Here is a 23,708-nt window from a genome sequence, read left to right as displayed (position 1 = left end):
AGTCACCTGACAACCACATCTCCATAATAGCTATAAAGTCACATTAATTTCTTTTTCTGCTGCCAACTCATCTAATTTGTCACAAAAGCAGCATATTTTCAGATAAAGAGCCCTTCGGCTTTGACTTTTTAAAAGTATTACTTATCTGGTTCTAATTGCTGCTGCATTCTTCGATGTATATTTTCTAGCCTTTCCTGTTTTTTATTCGCATCTTCACTACCCAGCACCTCTGCTCTCTTGTTTCATTTTTGATTTTTAGGAATTCCCCTCATTTGAACATTGCCCCTATGTACAACCCTAGTTACACGATTCAATAAGATACTGTTACATGGTTCAAATGAAGCCTGTACCAACAAAACAGCTCCCTCCCCCACTTCTGAAGAAGGGTCCTAACCTGAAACATCAGTTTTCCAGTTCCTCTAACGCTGCCTAGCCTTCTGTGTTCCTTCAGCTTCACACTGTGTTGTCTCTGACTCCAGCATCTGCAGTTCTTGCTATCTCCCTTTCCCTAGTACTGGTGCCAGTACCATGAATTGGAACCATTTCTCCAAAACTAACCTTTAAGCTATGCATTTACCTGTCTAATCTTATTTACCCGCCACCAATTTACGTGTCGAGATCAGAAGTCACGCGACACCAGTTTATAGTCCAATAGGTTTATTTGAAATCACAAGCTTTCGGAACACTGCCCCTTTGTCAGGTGAAGTGACTTCATCTGATGAAGAGGCAGCGCTCCAAAAGCTTGTGATTTCAAATAAACCTGTTGGACTATAACCTGGTGTTGTATGACTTCTGACCTTGTTTACCCCAGTCCAACACCAGCACCTCCACAATTCGCATGTGGCTCAGATAGTAATCCAGAGACGATTACCCTTGTTGTTCTGCTTTCTAACTTAGCCCCGAGCTGCTCATAATACCTCAAAGAACCCCTTTCCTAGTCCTAACTATGTCACTGAAGTTTAACAATTGGATCCTTCCCCTCCCACTCTTTAGCCCAGAAGCGATGTCTTGAACATTAGTACCAGGTAGGCAACATAGCCTTCAAGGTTTCAGTCTTTGTTGCAAAGAACAGTAGCTAATACGACCCAGTGTTGTCGAACAGAGACCTGGGGGTTCAGGCACATAGTTCTTCAAAAGTTGTACTACAGGTAGACAGGGTGATTAAGAAGGCACTTAGCATGCTTGCCTTTATTGCTCAGAACATAAAGTATAGGAGTTGGGATGTCACACTGAAGTCATACAGGACATTTGTGAGGCCACTTTTGGAGTACTGTACAGTATTCTGGACACCCTACTATAGAAAGGATATTATTAAATCAGAGAGGGTTCAGAAAAGATTTACCAGGATGTTACTGGGACTGGAGGGTTTGAGTTATAAGGAGAGGTTGGATAGGCTGGGACTTTCTTTTCACTGGAGCATAGGAGGTTGAGAGGTGACCTTATAGAGGTTTATAAAATCATGAGGGGTATAAAGTGATGAGCAAAGGTATCTTCTCTAGGATGGGGGAGCTCAAAGCTAGGAGGCATATTTCTAAGGTAAGAGGAGAAAGATTTAAAAGGGACCTGAAGGGCAACATTTTCACACAGAAGGTGGTTTTAATGTGGAATGAACTGCCAGAGGAAATGGTAAATGCTGGTACAGTTACAACATTTAAAAGACATCTGGATCAGTACAGGAATAGGAAAGATTTGGAGGGATATGGGTCAAACGCTGGCAATTGGAACTAGTTTATTTTGGGAAGTTGGTCAGCATGGATGTGTTGGACCAAAGGGTCTATTTCCGTGCTCTGACTCTACGTTCCCCTAATAATGCTATACCTTATTACTGCTATATTTCTCCTTTCTCCCTCCATTTGAATGGAACTCTGTACCATGATGCTGTAGTCCACACTGGGAGCAAGAACCTCATACCTATTGGATAAGGGCAGTGGCTGAGGCTCCTCTAAAACTAAATTCTAGACACTCATTCCTGTTCCACTCACAGTCACATCCTCCTGTCCCTGACCATGGACAAAATTTAATGTAATTAATCTAAGGACTGCTCTTTACAGAGCTTCTGTCCTTGGTCTTTCCTGATAATATAATGATCCAGAACGTCTGACCCTCAACATCTCAAGCAGCTGGCTGACTGTATCCTGGACTGAGATCAAATAATGCCACTGACTGTTCCAACACACCCTGACTGATGACAGACACCCTTGACTAAGGACTTAATCTTTGAGACATGGGCATTTTTTTGGAACATATTGTGGTTTGCTGCATGAGCTGCTGCATGCCTTGAAATGTGATATTGATGTAGCACAGTGTAACACAGTATAATATCCACCTGCTTGACTGATCACTGCTAGCAATTATGACCATCTGCCTTTGTGTTTGCACTGAAAGGCCAGTCAAGATGGAAGTACTGTGAGCCTGTAAATTCTGATCTATGCAACAGCAAAAAGACAAGGCAAAGCAGAGATACTGTGGACATCCAACCCATTATGAAGTGCTGAGAAAACAAACTAATAGCCCAGAGACTCATCTTGCTCCGATGCATGAAATGGGTGCTTGTCCCTGAGCATAAACTGGACTGACAACATTGCGATGAAAGGGGTAGGTGAGCTCCAAAGTACAGTACTGAAATGGTGAAACGTAGTACAGTGAGTTGAGAAGTGCCATGATAGTGGGAATCCGATATCATTCTCTGTGGATGGGGGTATGGCACTCGCTGCCATGGTGCATGCCCTGAGATTATGGGGAATGCTGGCCAATGGAAGCCTAGAGGAGCAAGTGGTGAGCTAGAGCCACGAGATACCTACTAAGACTTTCATGTCCTGTCTAGTTTTACTCCATTGCCTGGGAAGATAGGTACTTGCAGATAAAATCATATGACAGTAGATAACAGCACGATGTTAATGCATGCAAATAGGCCTCTGCTCATCAGTTAGATTCTCATCTTGCTGTTAAAACCATGGGAGAAAATTGGACTTCATTTTTCCTTGACTTCGAGGATCTCGTTTTCTGAGCTTCCCACATTTTCCCAATGTACTTGCCACTGCCAATGTTGTTCAGGGTCCCGGAAAGTGTAAACAACTGTAATGGCCCATTCAACTTTAACGGTCTACTTATGCCCCACTTGAGCCCTCTCCCATCTTTCCTCATGAAATCCTCTTATTTTCTTATCTGTCTTACTTATTGAGTCTCCATCTAAATAAATTTATCCAACTCTTCTCAACCACTCTTCCTGGTCTCGAGTTTCATATTCTCATCACTCTGGGCAAAGAGCTTTTTCCTAAATCTGCTGTTTGATTTCTTGCTAACTATTTTACATTAATACCCTCTAGCTTTGCTCCTCTTGGCAAGCACATAAACACACATTATGCATACTCTATAAAAACCTTTTAAGTTTAAATACCTTTAATATGACACACTAAGCTTTCTTTTCTCAGAACTTCAGTATCTTCATTTTTTAGTAACTTCACATTTCCAGTATCATTCTTGTAAATCATTTTTGCATCCTCCATTGCACCAAAGTTTAATGCAAATGCAACTTATCAATTCTATCACTCAAATAAAATTCTGTTTAACTGGAAACCTAGGGATTCTTTGGTAAATTGATAGGAGTAATTGATGGAGCATGCACCCTAACAATACTTACTTTTCCAATATTTGTGTTATCCAAAGCAGCATCGACTTCATCCAACACAAAGAAAGGGGCAGGCCGGTAGCTGGAATAGAAATAATATTTTAAAGAATGTTTTTTTGAATGTGAGTAACTTCTTTGGTGAACATAGAACCTATTATATTTGTAAGATTAGAAAATGGCAAAATAATCAGAGTTACAAAATTAAATGGTATCTAAAGTCTCTTCAGAATGGAGTGAGGCCAAATACAAGGATGAAATGTCATTATAAAAGACCTATTTCATGAAAGTAATAAAAGCTGTGGACTGCATGAATTTCATATATTGATTTCCACATTAGAAGACAATATGGCAAGGTACCATCCATTATTGACAAATGTTTATTCAGGGATAGATAAGACGAATAGCATTAGTCTACAATTTGCACATGAACCATGAATTTTGTGAATAATGCAATAAGTCATTTTCCTCTAATCTTCGTTTTGAAAAGACAAATTCTGAAATTATTTATTTACAATTACGTATCAATTTCTTGTTTAATTAAAAAGGGCATCATCATGTCAATAGCAGCAAACGTTGAACTTAAGAAGTGCATAAATTGAAGAATTTTCACTTCACCTGCACAAAATAGTTCAATACTACTTATTTGCAAATATAATGCATGATTTTACAAATGGGTGTGCTAGTATTTTTTATTATTCAGAGTGATCTGTTAGCATTATTCCTGCTTGAAACCATTCATTTTCCTATAGGGAGGACAGAAAATCCACCTATACTAGTGGTATTTCAAAACAACTTACACCTCTTGGCATGGTGAATATTTATACCATAAAAACTGGAGTCATTATTTAAGACGACTGCAGCTAGGGCCACCAAATTTGTGGACAGTGCAAGGAGGTCCTTGAAATAACTCCAGAGAACTCGATATCCCGTCATCAAGTCACCCTTTATTTGCAAACATAAAGTCCTTGACACTGATCCAGCCCCCTCAGAATCAGCTCTGAGTGACAGGAACTCTGACACTCCTATTTTTATCTGTCAGCCAGGGTTCCCTGATTGGACCAGATTACCAGCTCCAATCAGGGAACTTGTATTCAATGAGGTCCAATGGGCTGACCTCTTAAAATCAGTACATCCCTCCTCGTCTGAGTTTGAGGACATAGGCTGGTTCTTTTCCTTGTAGCTCCTCCTGGGCGTTTTAGCACGAGGTCAGGTCCCTCTGACTCTGCTGCGGATACAGGCAGCGAGTAACGTACAGCAGCTTGCCTCTTGCGCTTGCAGCATCTTGGAAGAAATTCATTCTCTTCTTCAGGCAGAAAAGGCATCGAGGCAGCGACACCTGCCATGTCCCTCCAAGGTCTCTTCAACATTTGGCAAAGAGGAAGAATCCATGGGTTTCACCAGCCTTTCTGACTGTTCCAAGGAGCCAGGCACGTTTTGCTCCTGCTCTATTTGCGAATTTGCAGCTTTCATATGGTCCACGTGCTTGTTCAGGACCATCGCTGGACTTAACCTTGCATCAACCATGCCTCTTACCCACACAGGGCCATTCCAGTGATTCCTACATTAAACTTCATCCCCTGACATAAACTGTCTCTCTATTACCGGAATCTTGTATCCGGCATCGGCACTCCTGATGCCATTTCACCCTTTCCTCCCACCCCAGGTCCGGGGAGATCAGACTGAACCTGGAGCGGAGTCCTCTGCCTATTAGCAACTCTGCTGGAGCTGTCACTGTAGTTGCAGGAGGGGTGGTCCTATAATCAAATAGGAACCTAGTAGGGATTTGTGGTCCATTATTATAACAAATGATAACATAATGGTACTAGTGGAACTTCCTGACTCCAAATATGACCGCCAAACTTCTCTATCTGGACTTATTTACACTCTGTATTAGGCAAAGTCCTGAATGCATACGCTATTGGGCGCTCCTCTCCACTAGGCTATGAGCTAATACTACCTCAATGCCGTATGGGGAGGCACCGCATGTCAATACCAGATCTCACCTGGGATCACAGTGTTCAAACACGTTAGAGAATAATAGCTGTTTCTTCACTTCCCTGAAAGCTATGGCTTGGCTATGTGACCATTCAAAGGGTGACCCTTTTTTAAGAGTTGATGCAAAGGTGCAGGATGGAGACCAGGTTATATGTGAGCTTTCCATTATAATTTACCAGCTCGAGGAAAGACGTAAGCTCCAGTATGGATGTGGGAGCTGGGGCATCTTTGATCACCCTCATTTCATCTTCAAAAAGGCGTAACCCGGTCTTGTCAACTCTGTAGCCTAAGTAGGTCACTTGGGGTGCCTGGAAATACATTTTTCCTTTCTAAGGCATATGCACCTGGGAGAAATGTCTAAGGATTATGTCCAAGTTCTCTAAGTGCTCCAATTTGGTCTTCCCTGTTATTAGCATGTCATCTAGATAAACGGTGACCTGGGGTAGACCTTGTAAAGCGTTCTCCATCTGAAAAATTGCACAGGCTGATGAAAGCCCAAATAGCAGTCTCATATATTGGTAGGAACTCTTATGGGTATTAATTGTGGCATACTTCTGGGAATCCTCATCTAACCCCAGGATTGCAAGTACCCATAGCTCATATCCAGCTTTGTGAAGGACAGTCCCCCTCCAGTTTTGTGTATAGATCCTCTATGCGAGGGATTGGGTATTTATCATTTGTTTAAAGTTGTTTATCATTTGCTTAGAATCTCCACAAAGGCGAACTAACCCATTGGGCTTCTCAATCAGTGCAACCAATGCTGTCCATTATGCAAACTGAACTGGTTTGATGATTCTTTCGCTTTCCAGCCTTCTGATTTCTGCCTCTACTTTTGTATGTAAGGCAAATGGTACTGGGCAGGCCTTGCAGAATTGTGGAATTGCTTCCTGGTCAACATGCAAGGTGGCGTTGGCTCCTTTGATTGTCCCTAGATCTTCCTGAAAATCTTCCCGGTATTTAATTAGGAACTTCACTCAGACACTTCGAATAGAAAAATGTTAAGCCAACCTAGGTGAATCTTTCTCAACCAATTTCAACCCATCAAGCTTGGGCCTAAGCCTTTTACAGCAATCAGTGGTAACTGAACCAGTTGCTTCTCATAAAAAGACTGGAACTGAAGTAGTACCCTTAATCTGTAAAGATTCACCAGTATAAGTTGTCAGGCTAGCTGAGGTCTTCCACAAACTTAAGGGTTGGAGTCCAGAGCGAATTTTGTTAAAGACTGGTTCTGCGATCTCTGAAACAGCCGCATCTCTATCAATCTCCATTAGAACCGGTGACCATTTAACCAGATGTTTATTTTGATTGGTTCTGATTTGGACATTGATAAGCAATTTAACTGTTCCAAACCAGATGTAGGTGGCCTTGCCAGGGTGTGCACTCTCCTGGATACTGGCCTATTAGTTCCCTTACTCAATTTCAGTCTAGTAGGAGTGTTATGCAGTCTTGAATCCGCATACTGGCAGCAGCCACAATGGCCTGCCAGCCTGGATACTGAAGAAAATTTTAACCATTTGGCTGAGGCTTGGCTTTGTTTTAGGGTTTTGTTGTGAGCTGACCTCGAGTCCCTCCGTTCAGGATATGTCCTGAGTGAGGCTATGCAATTGCCTTCACTCAAGTGGTGTTCCCCAAGCTGAGGCAGACTGGTGAGCGTGTCAACTTCCATCAGAATACCCTGCAACTCATATGTTCCACTTGCTGCATTTTTGAATGAGAAAGCCAGTTGTAGTGCCTGTTGGAGTCCAATTGGGCTTCAGCTAGTAGATGCTTTTGCATGGTTACATCATTAATCCCACATACCAAACGGTTTCTCAGCATCTCATTAAGGGTTAAACCAAAGTCACATGCATCTGCCAGACATCTTGAACTCTTCAAAAATCCAGATATGGATTCCCATGGTTCACGAATTGCTGAGTAAAACTAATAGTGTCTCAGAATTAGAAGAGGCTTGGGGTCGCAATATTGTTACGTAACTTCTTGTTTTAAGGTTTTAGTATCTGGTACCTCACAGAAAGTTGGGCTCTAATAACCGAAAAAGTTGCAGGTCCACAAGCAGTCAGGAGACCCGAAACATCAACTTTCCTGCTCCTCTGATGCTGCCTGGCCTGCTGTGTCTCTCCAGCTCCACACTGTATTGTCTCTGACTCCAGCATCTGCAGTTCTTGCTATCTCTAGGAGAATTAATTGTTGCTTTTCATCTGCCCAACGTCATTTGCCCAGGAAAAGTAACACATTCTTTCCACATACTGGGCCCAGTCTTCGATGGCAGGATTGAATGAGTCAAGCTTCCCAAATAATGGCATGATGCCAGAAATGCTTACCCCAACTCAAAAACTATTGCGAGCGAATTTCTTCAGGAGTATGCTCTGCTCTCATCGCCACTGAAATAACTCCAGAGAGGCAGGTATCCCGTCACAATGTCACCCTTAATTTACATATGCACAGTACTTGACGCTGGTCCGGCTTCCTCAGTCAGCTGTCAGAGTGAACAGAACCTTTGACACTCCTGTTCTTATGTCAGCCAGGGCTCCCTGAGTGGACCAGGTTAACAGCCCCAATCAGGAAACTCATATTCTATGAGGTCCCCATGGCTGACCGCATTTTATTCACTACAATGCTCCTCCCAAATGAAGGATGCTGGATACCTAGGCAATAATAGATTAGCAGTTAAAAGCATGTCCACAAAACCTTGGATACAACAGAACAGGTAGATAAGGTTGTTAAGGAAACATGTGAAATGTATTTAGACAATTACTTGAAGCACCATAGCGCACAAGGCTCTGGACCAAGTACTGGTAAATGGGACTATAGTAAATAAGTGCTTGATAACCAGTGTGGACACAATGGGCCGAAAGGTCTCTTTTTGTGTTGTAAAACTCTATGACTCTATGAAAGTGGTAACTGACCATCCCAATATTAAAAATATTGCTTCCCAGTCTTGGCTTAATGCTTAACTTTGCTGCTGCACTGCTAAGTATCACATCCTTTCCTCTTTTCAGGTCTAACACTTACCAGCCTATGCTTCAATAGAAGACTTTAAGACAAACCTGAATGTAGTAACATTCGGATTAATGTTTGCCACTATCTCCACTCCACCCACCTCCTGACTTCTCATGAGAGTTGCTGCAAAACCAGATCTTCACCAGTGAAGACTCACATCTCTAAAGTGGCCATTGTTCTTGCTAGTTCAATGTTAATAAGGCTTGACGCCCAATGGTAGCAGATACCTTCGGCCTTCAAGCTTATTTACTGACCATCCTTAATTAACTTTCAGATGGTGTTGGTGAGCTGGCACTTTGAACTGCTGAAATTTATGCAGTGTCTACAGTGCTTTTAGGGAAGGAGATTGAGGATTTTGATCCGGTGATAACAAAGGAACAATGTTATAGATTCATATCAAGATGTTGTGTGACTTTGTGGGCAATTTGCAGGTAGTTTTTTTTTCATGTGCTTTCTGCCATTATGCTTCAAAGTAGCAGAGGCTACAACTTTAGAAATTACACTGGAAGGTTCCCTAATGAGTTGCTGCAGTGCATCTTGTAGGTAGACGATGGCTGCTACAATGCAGTAATGGTAGAGGGAGACCGAGTACTATTAAGCTGAGTGCTTTGAGCTCCTTACTGGAGCTGAATTCCAGGCAAATGGGAAATATTCTATCTGACTCCTTACTTATTCGGGATATATAGGGGGTGTCAGGCGATGTGTTTATCCCCAAAGAATACCATAAGACCATTGGAAATAGGAACAGAAGTAGGCTGTTCTGCCTGTCACACCCCCTCCACCATTCACAGAATCACGGCTGATCTGACACTTCTCATGTCCACTTTCTTGCCCTTTGCCCATAACCCTTGTTGATATCCCTTAATTCTGAGAATGCATGTTCTGGTGCTAGACTCTCCCCTGAGGGGAAACATCCTCTGAGCATTTACCCTGTCAAGCCCCTTAAGAATCCTATATGTTTCTCATTCTTAAATATTCCAATGAGCACAAACTCAACCTACTCAACCCATTTAATCTTTCTCATAAGGCAATCATTCCATACTGGGGATCATCCTACAGGACCGCCTCCAATGAAATAATATCTTTTCTTAAGTAAGGAGACAATACTCCAGATATGGTTCTCATAAACACCTTGTGTAGTTGCCTACTCCTATACTCCAATCCCCTTGAAGTAAAGGCCAATATTCCATTAGCCTTCTGATTCTCTGCTGATCTGTGATAGCCTTCTGTGTTTTGAGCACAAAGACCCTTTGGTTGTGTTGTGTTGCAGCTTTTCTCTATTTGAATAATAATGTTTGTTCTTCCTTCCAAAATGAACAACTTAACATTTTTCCACATCCTATTCCATTTGCCAACTTTATGCTCACTTACTTACCCTATCAACATCTCTCTGTAAACTGTATCTCTATTGCAACCAGCCTTTCCACCTATTTTTGTGTCATTTGCAAATTTAGCTACAGTACATTCTCTTCCTTCCTTTAATATATACTGTAAATAGTTGTGGTCCCAGCATTGATTCCTGTGGGAACTGTGATGATGCTGTGGCTTTAAAAGGTGTATTGGGTCCTGGTTTCTTTTCAGAGAGATCAAATGAGAGGTATTGACCAATCTGTGGTAACATAAACAGCTTGTGAGGCCTTGGGTTTTTTTTTAAAAAGTTGGAACAATAGAGGCAGCCTCGATGGGTGTGGCCAGGTCTCACAGACCAAGATTTCAGACTCAGCTGAAGCTGAAGCATTTGAAGAAGTAGAAGCTATTTTTTCCCTTCTCTTGGTTACAGCTTAAAGTCGGTGTTTCTCTTCCTTCTGCGGGTGTTGCATGTGAGAAAATCTGTGTTCTGAATCTGCCTTTTGCCAAGTGGTGTGTTTATGGGATATTGCGAAATTGGAATAAATAATTGGTAATAGTTACTGTATCTATTATTCTGTTAAGTTTTCCAATAGAATTAATTTATTCTAAGTTCTTCTTTCTTTTATATTTTAACCAATGTTTGAATAAATTGCGTTTTGCTTAACTTTGAGTAGTTTGATCAGTTGAATTGCATGTGGAACACAAAACCTTACATTTGCCATTAAAATAAATAGTTACGGTCTAGGCTACGTTCTTAAAATATTTTAAGGGGTGTCTAGTCTGGTCTATAACAAATTAGGGCCTCTTGTCAGGATCAAAATCTCTAACTCCAGGTTGGGTTTAGGATTATTGGACTAAAAGACAGCAAGTGGTAAATGTTAGTGTCCTTTGTTTCAGGTGTTGAATTAGGTTGATGTAAACAAGGTGTGCCTTGTGTAGTAATGGTTCTTTCAGTCACTAAGAATTTCCTGAAGGTGGAAGAAATCACATCTGGAATTTTACAGCAAGTGAGTAAGGTGAAGCTTTTAGAATTGGCAGACCACCTGGAGTTGGGATTGCCTTTGTCCGTGCGAAAAGGGAGGTAATTGCAGCAATAGCTCAACATTAATGATTGCCAGAAATGTCATCGGAATCTTTACAAATATCTACAATTCAATTGCAAATGAAGCAGCTTGAATTAAGAGGCAAAAGAAAAGGATAGAATAGCCCTAGCAGAAGAAAAATAGAAACAGAGAGAAAAGCAGAGAGATTAAACTTCAGAATTTGGCAATTAGAGAGAAAGTTGAATAAAGGGCTGAGGTGAAGGTAGAAGGTAGGCTTAGTGAGGTGGACAGTGATAATATGCAAACTGACTGTAGTCAAAGGCCCAGTGGGGATCTGTTTAAATATGTCTAAGGATTGCCTAAGTTCGACAAGAAGGAGGTGGAAGCCTTTTTAATTTCATTTGAGAAAGTAGCTACTCAAGTGGAATGGCTGGTGACAATATGGATATTGTTGATCCAAACAAAGTTGGTCGGTAGAGTTAGTGAGGTATTTGCATCGCAATCACAGGAGGTATCTGGGGAGTATGAGGAGGTGAAGAAAGCCATCTTAAGTGCAAATAAGAAATAACAAGGTGTAGAGCTGGATGAACACAGCAGGCCAAGCAGCATCAGAGGAGCTGGAAAACTGACGTTTCGGGCCTAGACCCTTCTTCAGAAATCCCACAGACATTTCAGGAATCTAAGGAGGGACCCAGGTCAAACATACATTGAGTTTGAAAGGATCAAACAAAGTAATTTTGACAGGTGGAGAAGGGCATTAAAAACAGATCAAACGTTTGACTTCTTAGAGAGATGATTATTTTGGAGGAGTTCAAAAATTCACTTCCTGAATTAGTGAGAATTCATGTGGAAGAGCAGAGAGTTAAAACTGCAAGTTCAGCAGCGGAAATGGCTCATACATCAAAGTTTGGCTTCCAAAGTCAATTTCAGTCCATGAGGGATAGAAACTGGGGAAAAGAGAAACCCTCAGATGGTAAGGGAAAATGAGATCTCATTGAAGATAGTAAAGATCGTTTACCACAGGGTAAAAAGGAAATCCATAAGGGGGAAACAGAAGTAAAAAAGCTCAGGTGTTTTCACTGCAATAAAGTAGGCCGCATGAAGTCAGAGTGTTGGTGGTTTAGATAAAGCGCTAGGAAGGCAGATGTGGGGAAACAGGATAAGCCAGTGAGTTTTGTTGAAGTGGTAAAGGAAAGCACAGTGGAAGCTAAATAGCTGCAACAGAATGTTCACACTGATCTGGGGTTGGTTGAGAAGAAAATGTCAGATCTCCTTAAAGAATTTACTTGCAAGGGTACAGTTTACTTGTATATGACAGGAAGAGCAAGTAAAGAAATTTAAATTTTAAGAGATGCGGGAGCATGTCAATTTTTGATGTTGAGTAATGAGCAGATTTGTAATTCAGAAGGAGTATTGCCAGAAAAAGTGGTAATATGGAGAATTCATAGCAAGACGAGAAGTGTTCCATTATATAAAATGAGTTTAGAGAGTCTGGTGATAAGTAGAGAAGTGGTGGTAGTAGTACTAGAGAAACTCTTGGTTCCAGGAATACAATTTATTCTGTTAATTGATATAGCTGGATCACATGTCGAAGTAATGCCTACTGTGGTTGAAAAGCCACAGGAAAATCAGGCAACTGAGGTATTACATGAAGTATATCTTGGGACTTTTCCTGACTCTGTAGCAACAAGGTCACAAATCCACAGGTTAAAGTAGGAGGAGAAATCAAAGAATAAAGACAAGGAAATTCAAGTTCAGTGGTCAGAGACTATGTTTGATGAAATGGTTGAGAAAAATCAAGAACAGGTGGAAGACAAAGTGAATATTTTTAGTTCAGAGAAATTAGGTGCTGGCGGTGGGTGGGTACGCCTCAGGCCTTTGCTCCAGGAAGAAGCGGAGAGCCCTAGTGGGGGATGGACATGTAAAGGGATCTGGTGATCTCCCCTCGCAATGCCTCCAAGCTGACTCGCCCAGCCACACACAGCCCGCTTCTACCTTCTTCCGAAAATCCATGAACAGGACTGCCCAGGCAGACCCATTGTTTCTGCCTGCTCCTGCCCACAGAACTCAACTCTTTCTACCTTGACTCGGTCTTTTCTCCCCTGGTCCAGTCCCTGACCACTTACATTGCGATTCCTCCAAAGGTTTATACTAGTTTCCGAATATCCAGTTTGCAGGCTCTAGCCGCCTCCTCTTTACCACGGACATGCAATCCCTTTACACATCCATCCCCCACCAGAATGGTCTCAGGGCTCTCCACTTCTTCCTGGAGCAAAGGCCTGAACCGTACCCACCCACCACCACGCTCCTCTGCTTGGCTGAGTTTGTCCTCGCCCTAAACAACTTGCCTTTTAACTCCTCTCATTTTCTTCAGATCAGAGGAGGGACCAAAGGACCTGCATGGGTCCCAGTTATGCCTGTCTCTTTGAGAGGTACGTTGAACATTCCTTGTTCCAGGCCTATTCAAGCCCCCACCCACAACTCTTTCTCTGATACATCAATGATATCATCGATGCTGCCTCCCTCTTTTGTCTGGAATTGGAAACATTCAGCAATTTTACTTCCAATTTCCACCCTACCCTCACTTTCACCTGATCTATTTCTGACTCCTCCTTTCCCTTCCTCAACATCTGTTTCCATTTCTGGGGATAAACTGGCCGCAAATATCCACTAATAAACCCATTGTCTCCCACAGCTACCTGGATATACGTCCTTGCACCCTGTTTCCTGTAAAGACTCCATTCCATTCTCTCAGTTCCACTGTGTCCATCGCATATTTTCTGATGAGGCCAACTTTCACAAGGGAGCCTCCAAATGTCCACCTTCTTCCTCAACCGAAGATTCCCCAGCAGCGTTATCGACAGGGCTCTCAACCAGGTCCGAACCATCTCCTGCACTTCCACCCTCACACCCTCTCTTCCCTCCCGCAACAGTGAGAGGGTTCTCCTTGTCCTTACCTACCATCTAACCAGCATCCACATCCAGAAGATCATCAACTCCCATTTCCACCACCTCCAGTACGATGCCGTCATCAGACACTTATTCCCCTCCCCTCCATTGTCCGCCTTCTGCAGGGACATTCTGGTCCACTCTTCCTTTACTCCCAACACCCCCCACAGCCCAACGGCACCTTTCCCTGCAATTGCTGAAGGTGTAACAGCTGCCCATTTACCTCTTCCCTCCCTGGTATCGAAGGGCCCAAACATACCTTCCAGGTGAAGCAGCACTTTACCTGCACTTCACACAATCTAGTCTACTGCATTCACTGCTCACACTGCGGTCTCCTGTACATTGGGGAAACGAAGTGTAGACTGGGTGACCACTTTGCAGAACATCTATGTTCTGTCTGCAAAAATGACCCTGTGCTTCCAGCTGCCTACCACTTTAACACACCACCCAGTTCCCTGGCCAACATCTTTGTCTCAGGCTTGCTGCAGTGTTCCGGTGAAGCTCAGCGCAATCTGGAAGAACAACACCTCACTTTCCGCTTGGGACCCTGCAGCCCTCCGTACTCACTATCGAGTTCAATAATTTTAGGGCCTGAACTCTTCCACGTCCTAGCCCCCAACTCCACACACCAGGCCTTGTTATCACATTGTCTGCCATTAGACACTACCTATTGTTAGCCACTAACAGTCTCTTTGGGTCTATGCGCACCTATTGTTTATTCCTTACCCCCTCCCCCCACCCTATGTTCTGTATATAAACCAACATTTTCCTAGCTATCATCAGTTCTGAGGAAGGGTCACCGGACCTGAAATGTTAACGCTGATTTCTCTTCACAGATGCTGCTGAGCTTTTCCTGTAACTTCTGTTTTTGTTTGGCTCTTATCCCCACTCACTGTTTACTGCCCATTAGCCAATCTCTATCCATGCCAATATACCTCCAACACTATGGGCTGTTATGACTTAACCTTTTGTGAGGTATGCCTTCTGGAAGTCCAAATACAACTCATGTACTGGTTCCCCTCTGTCCACTCTGTTTGACACTTCCTTAAAAGACTCTAATAAATTAGTCAGACATGATTTCCCTTTCGTGAAGTCATACCCACTCTGCTTGGTTGGTGAAATTTTCACTATTGTGAGTGCTGAGTGAAACACTTTGGTGTATTTAAAGGGAGGTTAGATAAACATATGATAGGAATTAGATGAACAAGGATATATGCAACAAATATCGGCATGGGCCTTTGCGTTAAATGGGGTGCTTTCTGTGCTATGAATATTTTGGAAATTCACTGATCTAACTAAAAATGATGATGAGATAATGTTGCTTTAAATTACAAATAAATTAGACGATAATCATTTACCTGTGAATAGCAAAAAGCAATGCCAATGCTGCTACTGACTTTTCTCCTCCAGACAAGTTATCCATAGGCATGAATCGTTTCCCTGGAGCCACACAGTTGTAACCAATACCATCCAAGTAAGGTTCTTCTGAGTTCTCTGGACTGAGAAATGCCTATTGAGTAAAGATATTTATTTTAACAGTTTTCTGCAAACAAATTCTAAAAGGGAAACTTTTGAATTAGAAGTAAAAATAATGGAAGTCCAGGATTGATTTATAAATGATTATGTTATTGAATTTATAGGATTGAGTTTTTTCCAACTATTATAGTTTGGTGAAAGTAGTGCGCAAGCAAGCAAGGTATTAATATTGTATTATTTCTTTGTGGTCGATGTAAGACACCATCCTGATGAGGATTGATGTGTCAATGGATTGCAGATTCATTGTGAAGAGGAGATGGATTGGACCAGAAAATTAGAAATTATGGAACCACGTCAGAAATAGCATAAATATAAGTAGGAAGAGACTGTACAAAGGGGGAGAAATGGAGTCAAGATGGGAAGAAATAAGTTCAGTGTGACAGATTCAGGCTAAAACGATAGATCTGCCAGGACAGATTTTGTGTGGATTTTGGGAAGGAGACAGAAAAAGACTGTGTTGGTCTGGGGGACCTTGAGGTGGAAAGCTGTAGAGAAAGATCTCTGGATGAGATGAGGTCCACGATGGTCCTAGAAACAACAGCTTGAAGTTAAATACATGGGTCATGATCGAGGGAGAAAGGCAGAAGTGTCTTAGAGGTGGCACTCAGCCTCTGCCAAGTATAGGTTTGCACATCAGGTGACAACTGCATCACCCTTCTCAGCAGGTTTGATACCAATTTTGGGGTTGGACCTGAGGGGACAGGATGCACCAAGCTCAGAAGGAGATAGAATTTAGAATTTGGAGTAAGAACGGGAAAGGACATGAGGAATGTCGGACCAGCCATGGCTTACTCTTGTTCCTATTTCTTATGGTCTGTGATTAGTTTTGTAATTATTTTGACCCTTTGTATCATAATTTATGTGTATATCTAGGTGAAGCAACTTTTTAATATTTTATTTAACTTGTTCCAGAAGCCAGCAGGCTCTATTAAATCATACATTAACAAAAGATTCCATTGCCTAAAATATATTTATAGGCTCTTGAACTCCCCAGAACATCTAGATATATTGATTAGAGATTTGGGGTGACATTACAGCACACACCCTCTTACCTCAAGCAGACACAAAAATTATCTCGAGGTGCCTCAATAGCTGTTTCCTGTCCTCTGGCCTCCCGTTGTAGCCACAATATTTATATGGTTAGTCCAGTTAAATTTCTGGTCAATGGTAACCCCCCACCCCCTAGATTGTTGACAGTAGGAGATTCAGCGATTGTAATGCTATTGAATGTCAAGGGGCAGTTGATTATTAGATTCTTTCTTGTTGGTAATGGTCATTGTCTGGCACTTGTTACTTGCCACTTGTTAGCCCAAACCTGGATATTTTCCAGGTCTTGCTGCAGTTGGACATGGATCTGAAAAGTCAAAAATGGTTCTGAAATTGTGCAATCATCAATGATTAATAAAAAGTCATTTATGAAGCAGTTGAAGATGGTTGGGCCAAGGACAATGCCTTGAGGAACTCTTGCAGAGATGTCCTGGAACTGAGAAAACTGACTTCCAATAACCTGAAACTGAGATGACCGACTTCCAACAACCACGCCCATCTTCCTTTGTGGCAGGTATGAATCCAATCAGCAGAGGTTTTTCCTCAATTCCCAGTGACTCTAGTTTTGTTAGACTCCTTGATGTCACATTGAATCAAAAGTAGCCTTGATGTCAAGGACAGTCAGTCTCATCTCACTTCTGAATTTTAGCTCAATTGTCCATATTTGACCCAATGCTATATCAATCCAGGATCTCAGTGGTCCTGGCAGAACTCAACTTTCTCACTGATGCTCAGTTTAATGCTAAGCAAGTGCTGCTTGATAGCACTGTTGATGACACCATCTGTCACTTTACAAATGATCAAGAATAGAAAGGGCAAAAGTTGACCTCGTTGGATTTGTCCTGCTTTTTGTGCACAAGACTTGCAGGGTAAATCCATCCTGACTGTATACTACTTTCCCACCATCTCTTCTGAATCTGTCCTTGGTGGGAGAGTCCAAACCCATATTTGGTGTTTAGGGCATTGCAAGGTATAATTCTTTGAGTATGACTGACAGGCTGTTGCTTCACTAGTCTGTGAGACAGATCTTCTAATTTTGGCACTAGTCTCAGATGTTGGTAAGGGGGACTTGGTAAGATGAACAGATTTGTTTATTTATCATTTCTAGTACCTTAGCTGATGCCAGTTTTCATTCCTTTTTGAGACTTTTTACAGATTCATACAACTGAACAACTTGCAAGACCATTTACAGACCATGTAAAGAGAGCAGCCTTCCTTCCAATAAAGTAACATTAATGTACCAGATGTATTTTTATAACAATCCATAATGATTTCATGGTCATTATTAGCTTAATCTCAAAATCTGCCATGGGATCCATTACCTGGATCTCTGGATTACAGGGTGCTAATACTATTATTATGAAAGAAATAATTATTATGAAATTATTATGAACGACTTATTTTAAATAAAAGTTTTTTGAGAAGAAAACTTCAATTGTTGTTTTGTATGTGATATTTAATTAATGACTTGGATATCAGAATAGAATAGAATTTCAGTTTTTTCCAGTAATGTCAAACCTGGAGAAGTGGTAAACACTGAGGATGAGTCAACTGCAATAGCTCTGGTCATCACATTTTAATAATGATGTGAGGGTCAAAATGTGAGTTTAACAAACTAATAATAAAAGCACAAACTGAAGATTCTGTATCTGCATGCACGTAGTATTGAAATCAAAGCTGATAGTATAGAAAGAAAAACACAAGTAAGAATTAGTAGCCATCATAGTTGTGGCTGCTGGATGACATGGTTTAAGACCTGATATTGAAGGGTACATAACATTTAGAAGGGACAGGAAGTTTGGAAAAGTGGACAGCCGGCTCTATAAATTAATAATGGCATCAGCACAATAGACAGCATGAAATATGGTCAGGAAACGGGGATGTAAAAATAATTTTGGTTGGGATGAGAAATAATTAAGGCAAGAAGTCACTGTGGGACTGGTGTTCAGGTGCTTAACAGCAACCGCACAATAGGAAGAAATAGGAGCTTGTCAGGAGGTACAGTGATAATCATGCCAGATTTAAACCTACACTTAAAGACTGGAAAAAATCAGGTGGGCAAAGGTAGCCTGGATTATGAGTTTATAGAATGTTTTTGGGTAGTTTCTGAGAACAGCACATTCTAGAGCCCAAAGCTGCAGGAAGCAGGCTATTTGAGGTCAACATGGAAGCAATGTTTCCTGTTGTATGAGAGTCTAGAACTGGGGACACTATTTAAAATTAAGGATGTCCCTTTTAGGACCAAGATGAAGAGTTTTTTTTATCCTCTTGAACTGTCTGACTTTAGAACTTTCTGCCTCTCTGCCCAGTTGGATGCGGGGTCACTGAATATTTTTAATTCAAAGAGAGATAGATTCTTGTTAGGCAAGGGAATCAGACGTTATCTAGGTATATGGAAACATGAAATTCAAAACAGACGAGCCATGATTTTATGAAGGACAGAGCAGGTTTGAGGTTTGAGGAACTGAATGTCTTACTTCTCCTATTTTCATGCATTCATATTTTTGCTGTTGTATCCAATGCCTTTTCCTCAACAAAGTGCCCACTGTTTAAAAGATACACAGCAAAGTTTGTTTTAACCAGCACCTTATCAAACCTCAAATGCCACGATGTTGTAAGTGATGTGTATACCCCCTGCATTACATTTCTATTACTTAATGTGTGTTTGTGCATTGTTTTTGGGAGGTGTGTTCATGTTATTACATAGATTTTTTGAGGGATGTTGATTGCACTAAGCTTCACTTGGTCAGGGTTTACCGCTGTTCCATGTATCTCTTCATCATCCAGATGTTTGAGCAATCGGCACACTCCTGGTCCCATGGTGCAGGTTAATAAAACATTTGCTGTATTTATTTGGGTCCACACAATCTTTTAAAATATATTTAGGTTATTTCTTCATAACACCTTTTACATGCCAGTTCCCTAAAAACACCAATTAAGCATTTTTTTTGTTGTCCAAATAGACCTATATCTATATTTATGCTGCCCTTGTGAGCATCTGTGAACTTGGAAGAGCATGATGCTCTAAATTGATTTTAGAAATACATGATTACAAGACTAATTTCTTTGCTCCAAAAAGCATTTTTTAATAAATTTTTCTGGGGGGTCTAATATGTAGTCTAATCGAGAAGTAAAAATTCCACTTCCTGTTCTAGCAATCTGACTGCCCAATTTCAAGATTTTTGTATTTTACTGTGCTTTCTTGTAGTGAAAATAATTTGTTACAGCCCAAATATGTTGAACTTCCATTATTACAAAAACTTGAGTCAGATTCCATAATTTAGATTAAAAAATCAAATATATGATTAATATACTCCTTTTGTCATTTTTTGTGAAAAGTTAATATTTAACAATATCATGCATTAGACCTGGGTCAGCCATGATCTAATTCACTGGCGAAACAGCTTCAACATTTTAATGGCTAAATCCAGTTCCTAATCTACAACTGCTGGATGAGTAAGCTTGGCACATCCTATCAGATTTGAATATTTAGAACATCAAACTGCTCCAACAGGTCCTTCTGCATTGTTGAAGGCAGATGTGACATGACTCTAAGACTCTGATAGTTCGAGAAGGTGTCACCTGATTGACAGGTATTACAGGAACAGGTGTAGGCAATTTAGCCCATCGAGCATGCCTCGTTATTCAACATGATCATCTAATTGAATGCTTCAATGCCATTTACACATATCACCCCCATAACCCTGTTCACCACAGTAGTAATCAAAACTCTAACAATCTCAATCTTAAACATATTCAAAGACTGAACTCCACAACCATCTGTGGTAGAAAACTCCAAAGGTACAAAATATTATGAGTAAAAGAATTTCTCCTCGTCTCAGACCTAAGTGGCATCCCTTTTATTTTTAAATTGTGCCTCTTTGATCTACACTCCGAAACAAAGGGAAATATCTTACCTGCATCTAGCTTGTTTACCCCTTTAAGTATTTTGTATGTTTCAATGAGATCACTTCTCGTTATTTGAAACACAAGAGAATACAGGACCAGTTTCCCAATCTCTCTTCATGGGACAACCCTGCCATCCTGAAAACAAGTCTGATGAACCACTGAGACCAAAAGAGCACATAGTATTCCTGGTGTGATCTAAGCAAGCTCCTATACAACTGAAACAGAACTTCACTACTATGCTCATTGGCTCTCCTTTATCAATTTTGTTAGTGATGTCTTCAAAAATCTCCCAACAAGTTCATTAAACAGAATTTCCCTTTTGCAAATCCATGTTGACTATGCTCAATTAGATCATATCAACCACGTGCCAATTTAGCCCACGTCCACAATACATTCTAGCACTTTCTTTATTACTGACGTAAAGCTAACAGGTTTAAAAACTGAAAGAACCGTGGATGCTGGAAATCAGAAACAAAAACAGAAATGGTTGGAAAAGCTTCGCAGGTCTAGTAGCATCTGTGAAGAGAAATCAGAGTTAACATTTCAGGTCCAGTGACCCTTCCTCAGAACCGAATTTTGGAAGATAATCACCAACACATCGACTCTCTGTATAGCCATCTCCTTCAACTCTGTGGGATGCAGACTGTTAGATTCTGGGGATTCATCAACTTTCGGCCCCATTCATTTCTCTTATACCATCTTCTTAGTAATGCTAATTTCCTTGAACTCCTCTTTCTCTCTAGCTCCGAGCCACATGGATCTCTAGTTCTAGTAGATTTCTGATATCTTCTTCAGTGAAAACAGATACAAGATGATAATTAGCTTCTCTGCCATTTCCCTATCACCCATTATAAATTCTCCTGACTATACGTTTAAAGTACTCACATTCATTTTTTCCAAACATTTCCTTTTCATGTACCTATAGAAGTTTTAAAAGCTTATTTTTATGTTTTTTGCTAAACTACATTCGCATTCTAGAATCACACCTTCTTAAGGGCTTATCCTATCGAGACTTAATAATAGAAAGGTAAGCAACAATTATTGAGGATTCACAGCTCCAGCTTATGGGGTATGGTATATGCATATTCTCTAAGAAGTGATGCTGCCTATGACGATGTTTCTAAAGAGCTCCTGATCATTTCTGTCCACACAGCAAAGTATAAAATCCACATTTTCAAACTGTATAATGCCTTTCTGGGATTAGAAGAAGTGGGGTCTCTTTGAGGCTGAAGTGGATCCAAATTAATATATCTTATAATCATTGGGAATATTGAGTTTACAATTCATATATTTTAGTATTTAACTTTTAGTTTTAGGAATTAAAGTTTAACTAAATAAATGGAGGCATCTGATCAAGATTCTGATAACCACTCCTACCAAAAGTGAAATTGAAACAAGCTTGGAGTTAATCACAGTTAAAGCTGTCTCCGTCGTATATGTTCAAACGAGGCCAACTTCGACAAGGGAGCCTCCAAAATGTCCACCTTCTTCCTCAACTGAAGATTCCCCAGCAGCGTTGTCAACAGGCCCCTCAACCGGGTCTGACCCATCTCCCACGCTTCCGTCCTCACCCCTTCTCTTCCCTCCCTCAACAGCAATAGGGTTCCCCTTATCCTTACCTACCATCCCACCAGCATCCACATCCAGAAGATCATAGGTGCCATTTCTGTGACCTCCAGCGCAATGTCACCACCAGATACATATTCCCCTCCCCTCCTCTCCCTTGTCTGCCTTCCGCAGGGTCCGTTCCCTTCAGGACACCCTGGTCCACACTTCCCTCACCCCCAACAAGCCCCCTCAGCCCTACGGCACTTTCCCCTGTAACCGGCGAAGGTGTAACACCTGCCCATTTACCTCCTCCGTCCCCAGTATCCAAGGGCCCAAACATACCTTCCAGGTGAAGCAACACTTCACCAGCACTTCCCAGAATCTAGTATACCACATTCACTGCTCACAATGTGGTCTCCTCTACATTGGGGAAGCGAAGTGTAGACTGGGTGAGCGCTTTGCAGAACACCTACATTCTGCTCACAAAAAAGACCCTGAACTACCTGTTGCCTGCCACTCTAACACACCATCCTGTTCCCTGGCCAACATCTCTGTCTCTGGCTTGCTGCAGTGTTCCAGTGAAGCTCAACGCAAGCTGGAAGAACAACACCTCATTTTCCGCTTGGGGACCCTGCAGCCCTCTGGACTCAATATCTAGTTCAATAATTTTAGGGCCTAAACTCTCCTATGTGCCAGCCCCCTACCTCACACACAGCTTACCATTACCCGCCACCTGTTGTTAGTCACTAAGAGTCCCCATTAACAACTTTTCGCCCTCCCGGCCTGATCGTTATCAACTCCTTTGTCTGTCCCACTGTTCTTCTCTCTCTTTAGGTTCTAACCTATCGCTTCCCCACCCCACCAACCCCCCGCCAATTTTCTGCATATAAAATGACTTTTTCCCAGCTACCATCAGTTCTGAGGAAGGGTCACCAGCCCCGAAACATTAATTCTGATTTTTTTTCTTCACAGATGCTGCCACACCTGCTGAGCTTTTCCAGCAACTTTGTTTTTGTTCCTGATGTGCAGCATCCACAGTTCTTTCGGTTTTAAAACTAACCCATATTCATCATACAATATTAGATGTTGAAATGTTGAACTTGCGCAATGAATGATCTATCTCTAATCTTGTAATGCAGCAAGGAAGTTTAGACAAAGTGCAATTACCTGCCCACCATTATGGACTTCATTAGCAAGTGTATAGAGGACTGCGTAACAAAGAAGTCAATCCATATGTTCCCCAACTGGAAACCTTGGATGAACCAGGAAATCCATTGCCTACTGAAGACCAGGTGTGCAACGTTCAGGTCAGACGACCTGAATGTTAAAGGAAATCCAGATATGACCTCCATAAGGCCATCAGAGATGCCAAGAGGCAATACCAGACTAAGTTAGAGACCCAAACTAACTACACAGACACCTACCTTCTGTGGCAAGGCCTACATGACATAACAGGCTACACAGTGAAGCAGAACAGAATAGTGGACAAAAATACATTCCTCCCCAAGGCGCTCAAAGCATTTTATGCTCAGTTCAAACAGCAAGTCAGCAAAATAGTGTCACCTGCCCTGACAGCCATGGATGCACCTATATTCTCAGTCAGTGCTGCAGATTTCAGATTGGCCTTCTTGAGACTGAACCCACGGAAAGCGACTGGCTCAGATGGAGTCCCTGGTCATGCACTCAGATCATGTGTGGATCAG

The 23,708-nt window shown here is 41.6% G+C and overlaps 1 protein-coding gene across 1 annotated transcript in view; it reads right to left on the bottom strand.

Annotated features, from left to right (window-relative positions):
• Window positions 1-23,708, bottom strand: part of LOC109937248 (structural maintenance of chromosomes protein 1A-like) — a 138,931-nt gene that overhangs the window by 17,780 nt on the left and 97,443 nt on the right. Inside the window, 2 exon segments of the mRNA XM_048607846.1 lie at window positions 3,641-3,710; window positions 15,324-15,475. Coding sequence (XP_048463803.1) covers window positions 3,641-3,710; window positions 15,324-15,475 — 222 coding nt within the window.

This window comes from Rhincodon typus, chromosome 18 (assembly GCF_021869965.1).
Source record: "Rhincodon typus isolate 14 chromosome 18, sRhiTyp1.1, whole genome shotgun sequence".
Taxonomy (NCBI): domain Eukaryota; kingdom Metazoa; phylum Chordata; class Chondrichthyes; order Orectolobiformes; family Rhincodontidae; genus Rhincodon; species Rhincodon typus.
The sequence above is the reverse complement of the archived record's forward strand: the minus strand, read 5'-3'. Positions and strand labels throughout refer to the sequence as shown.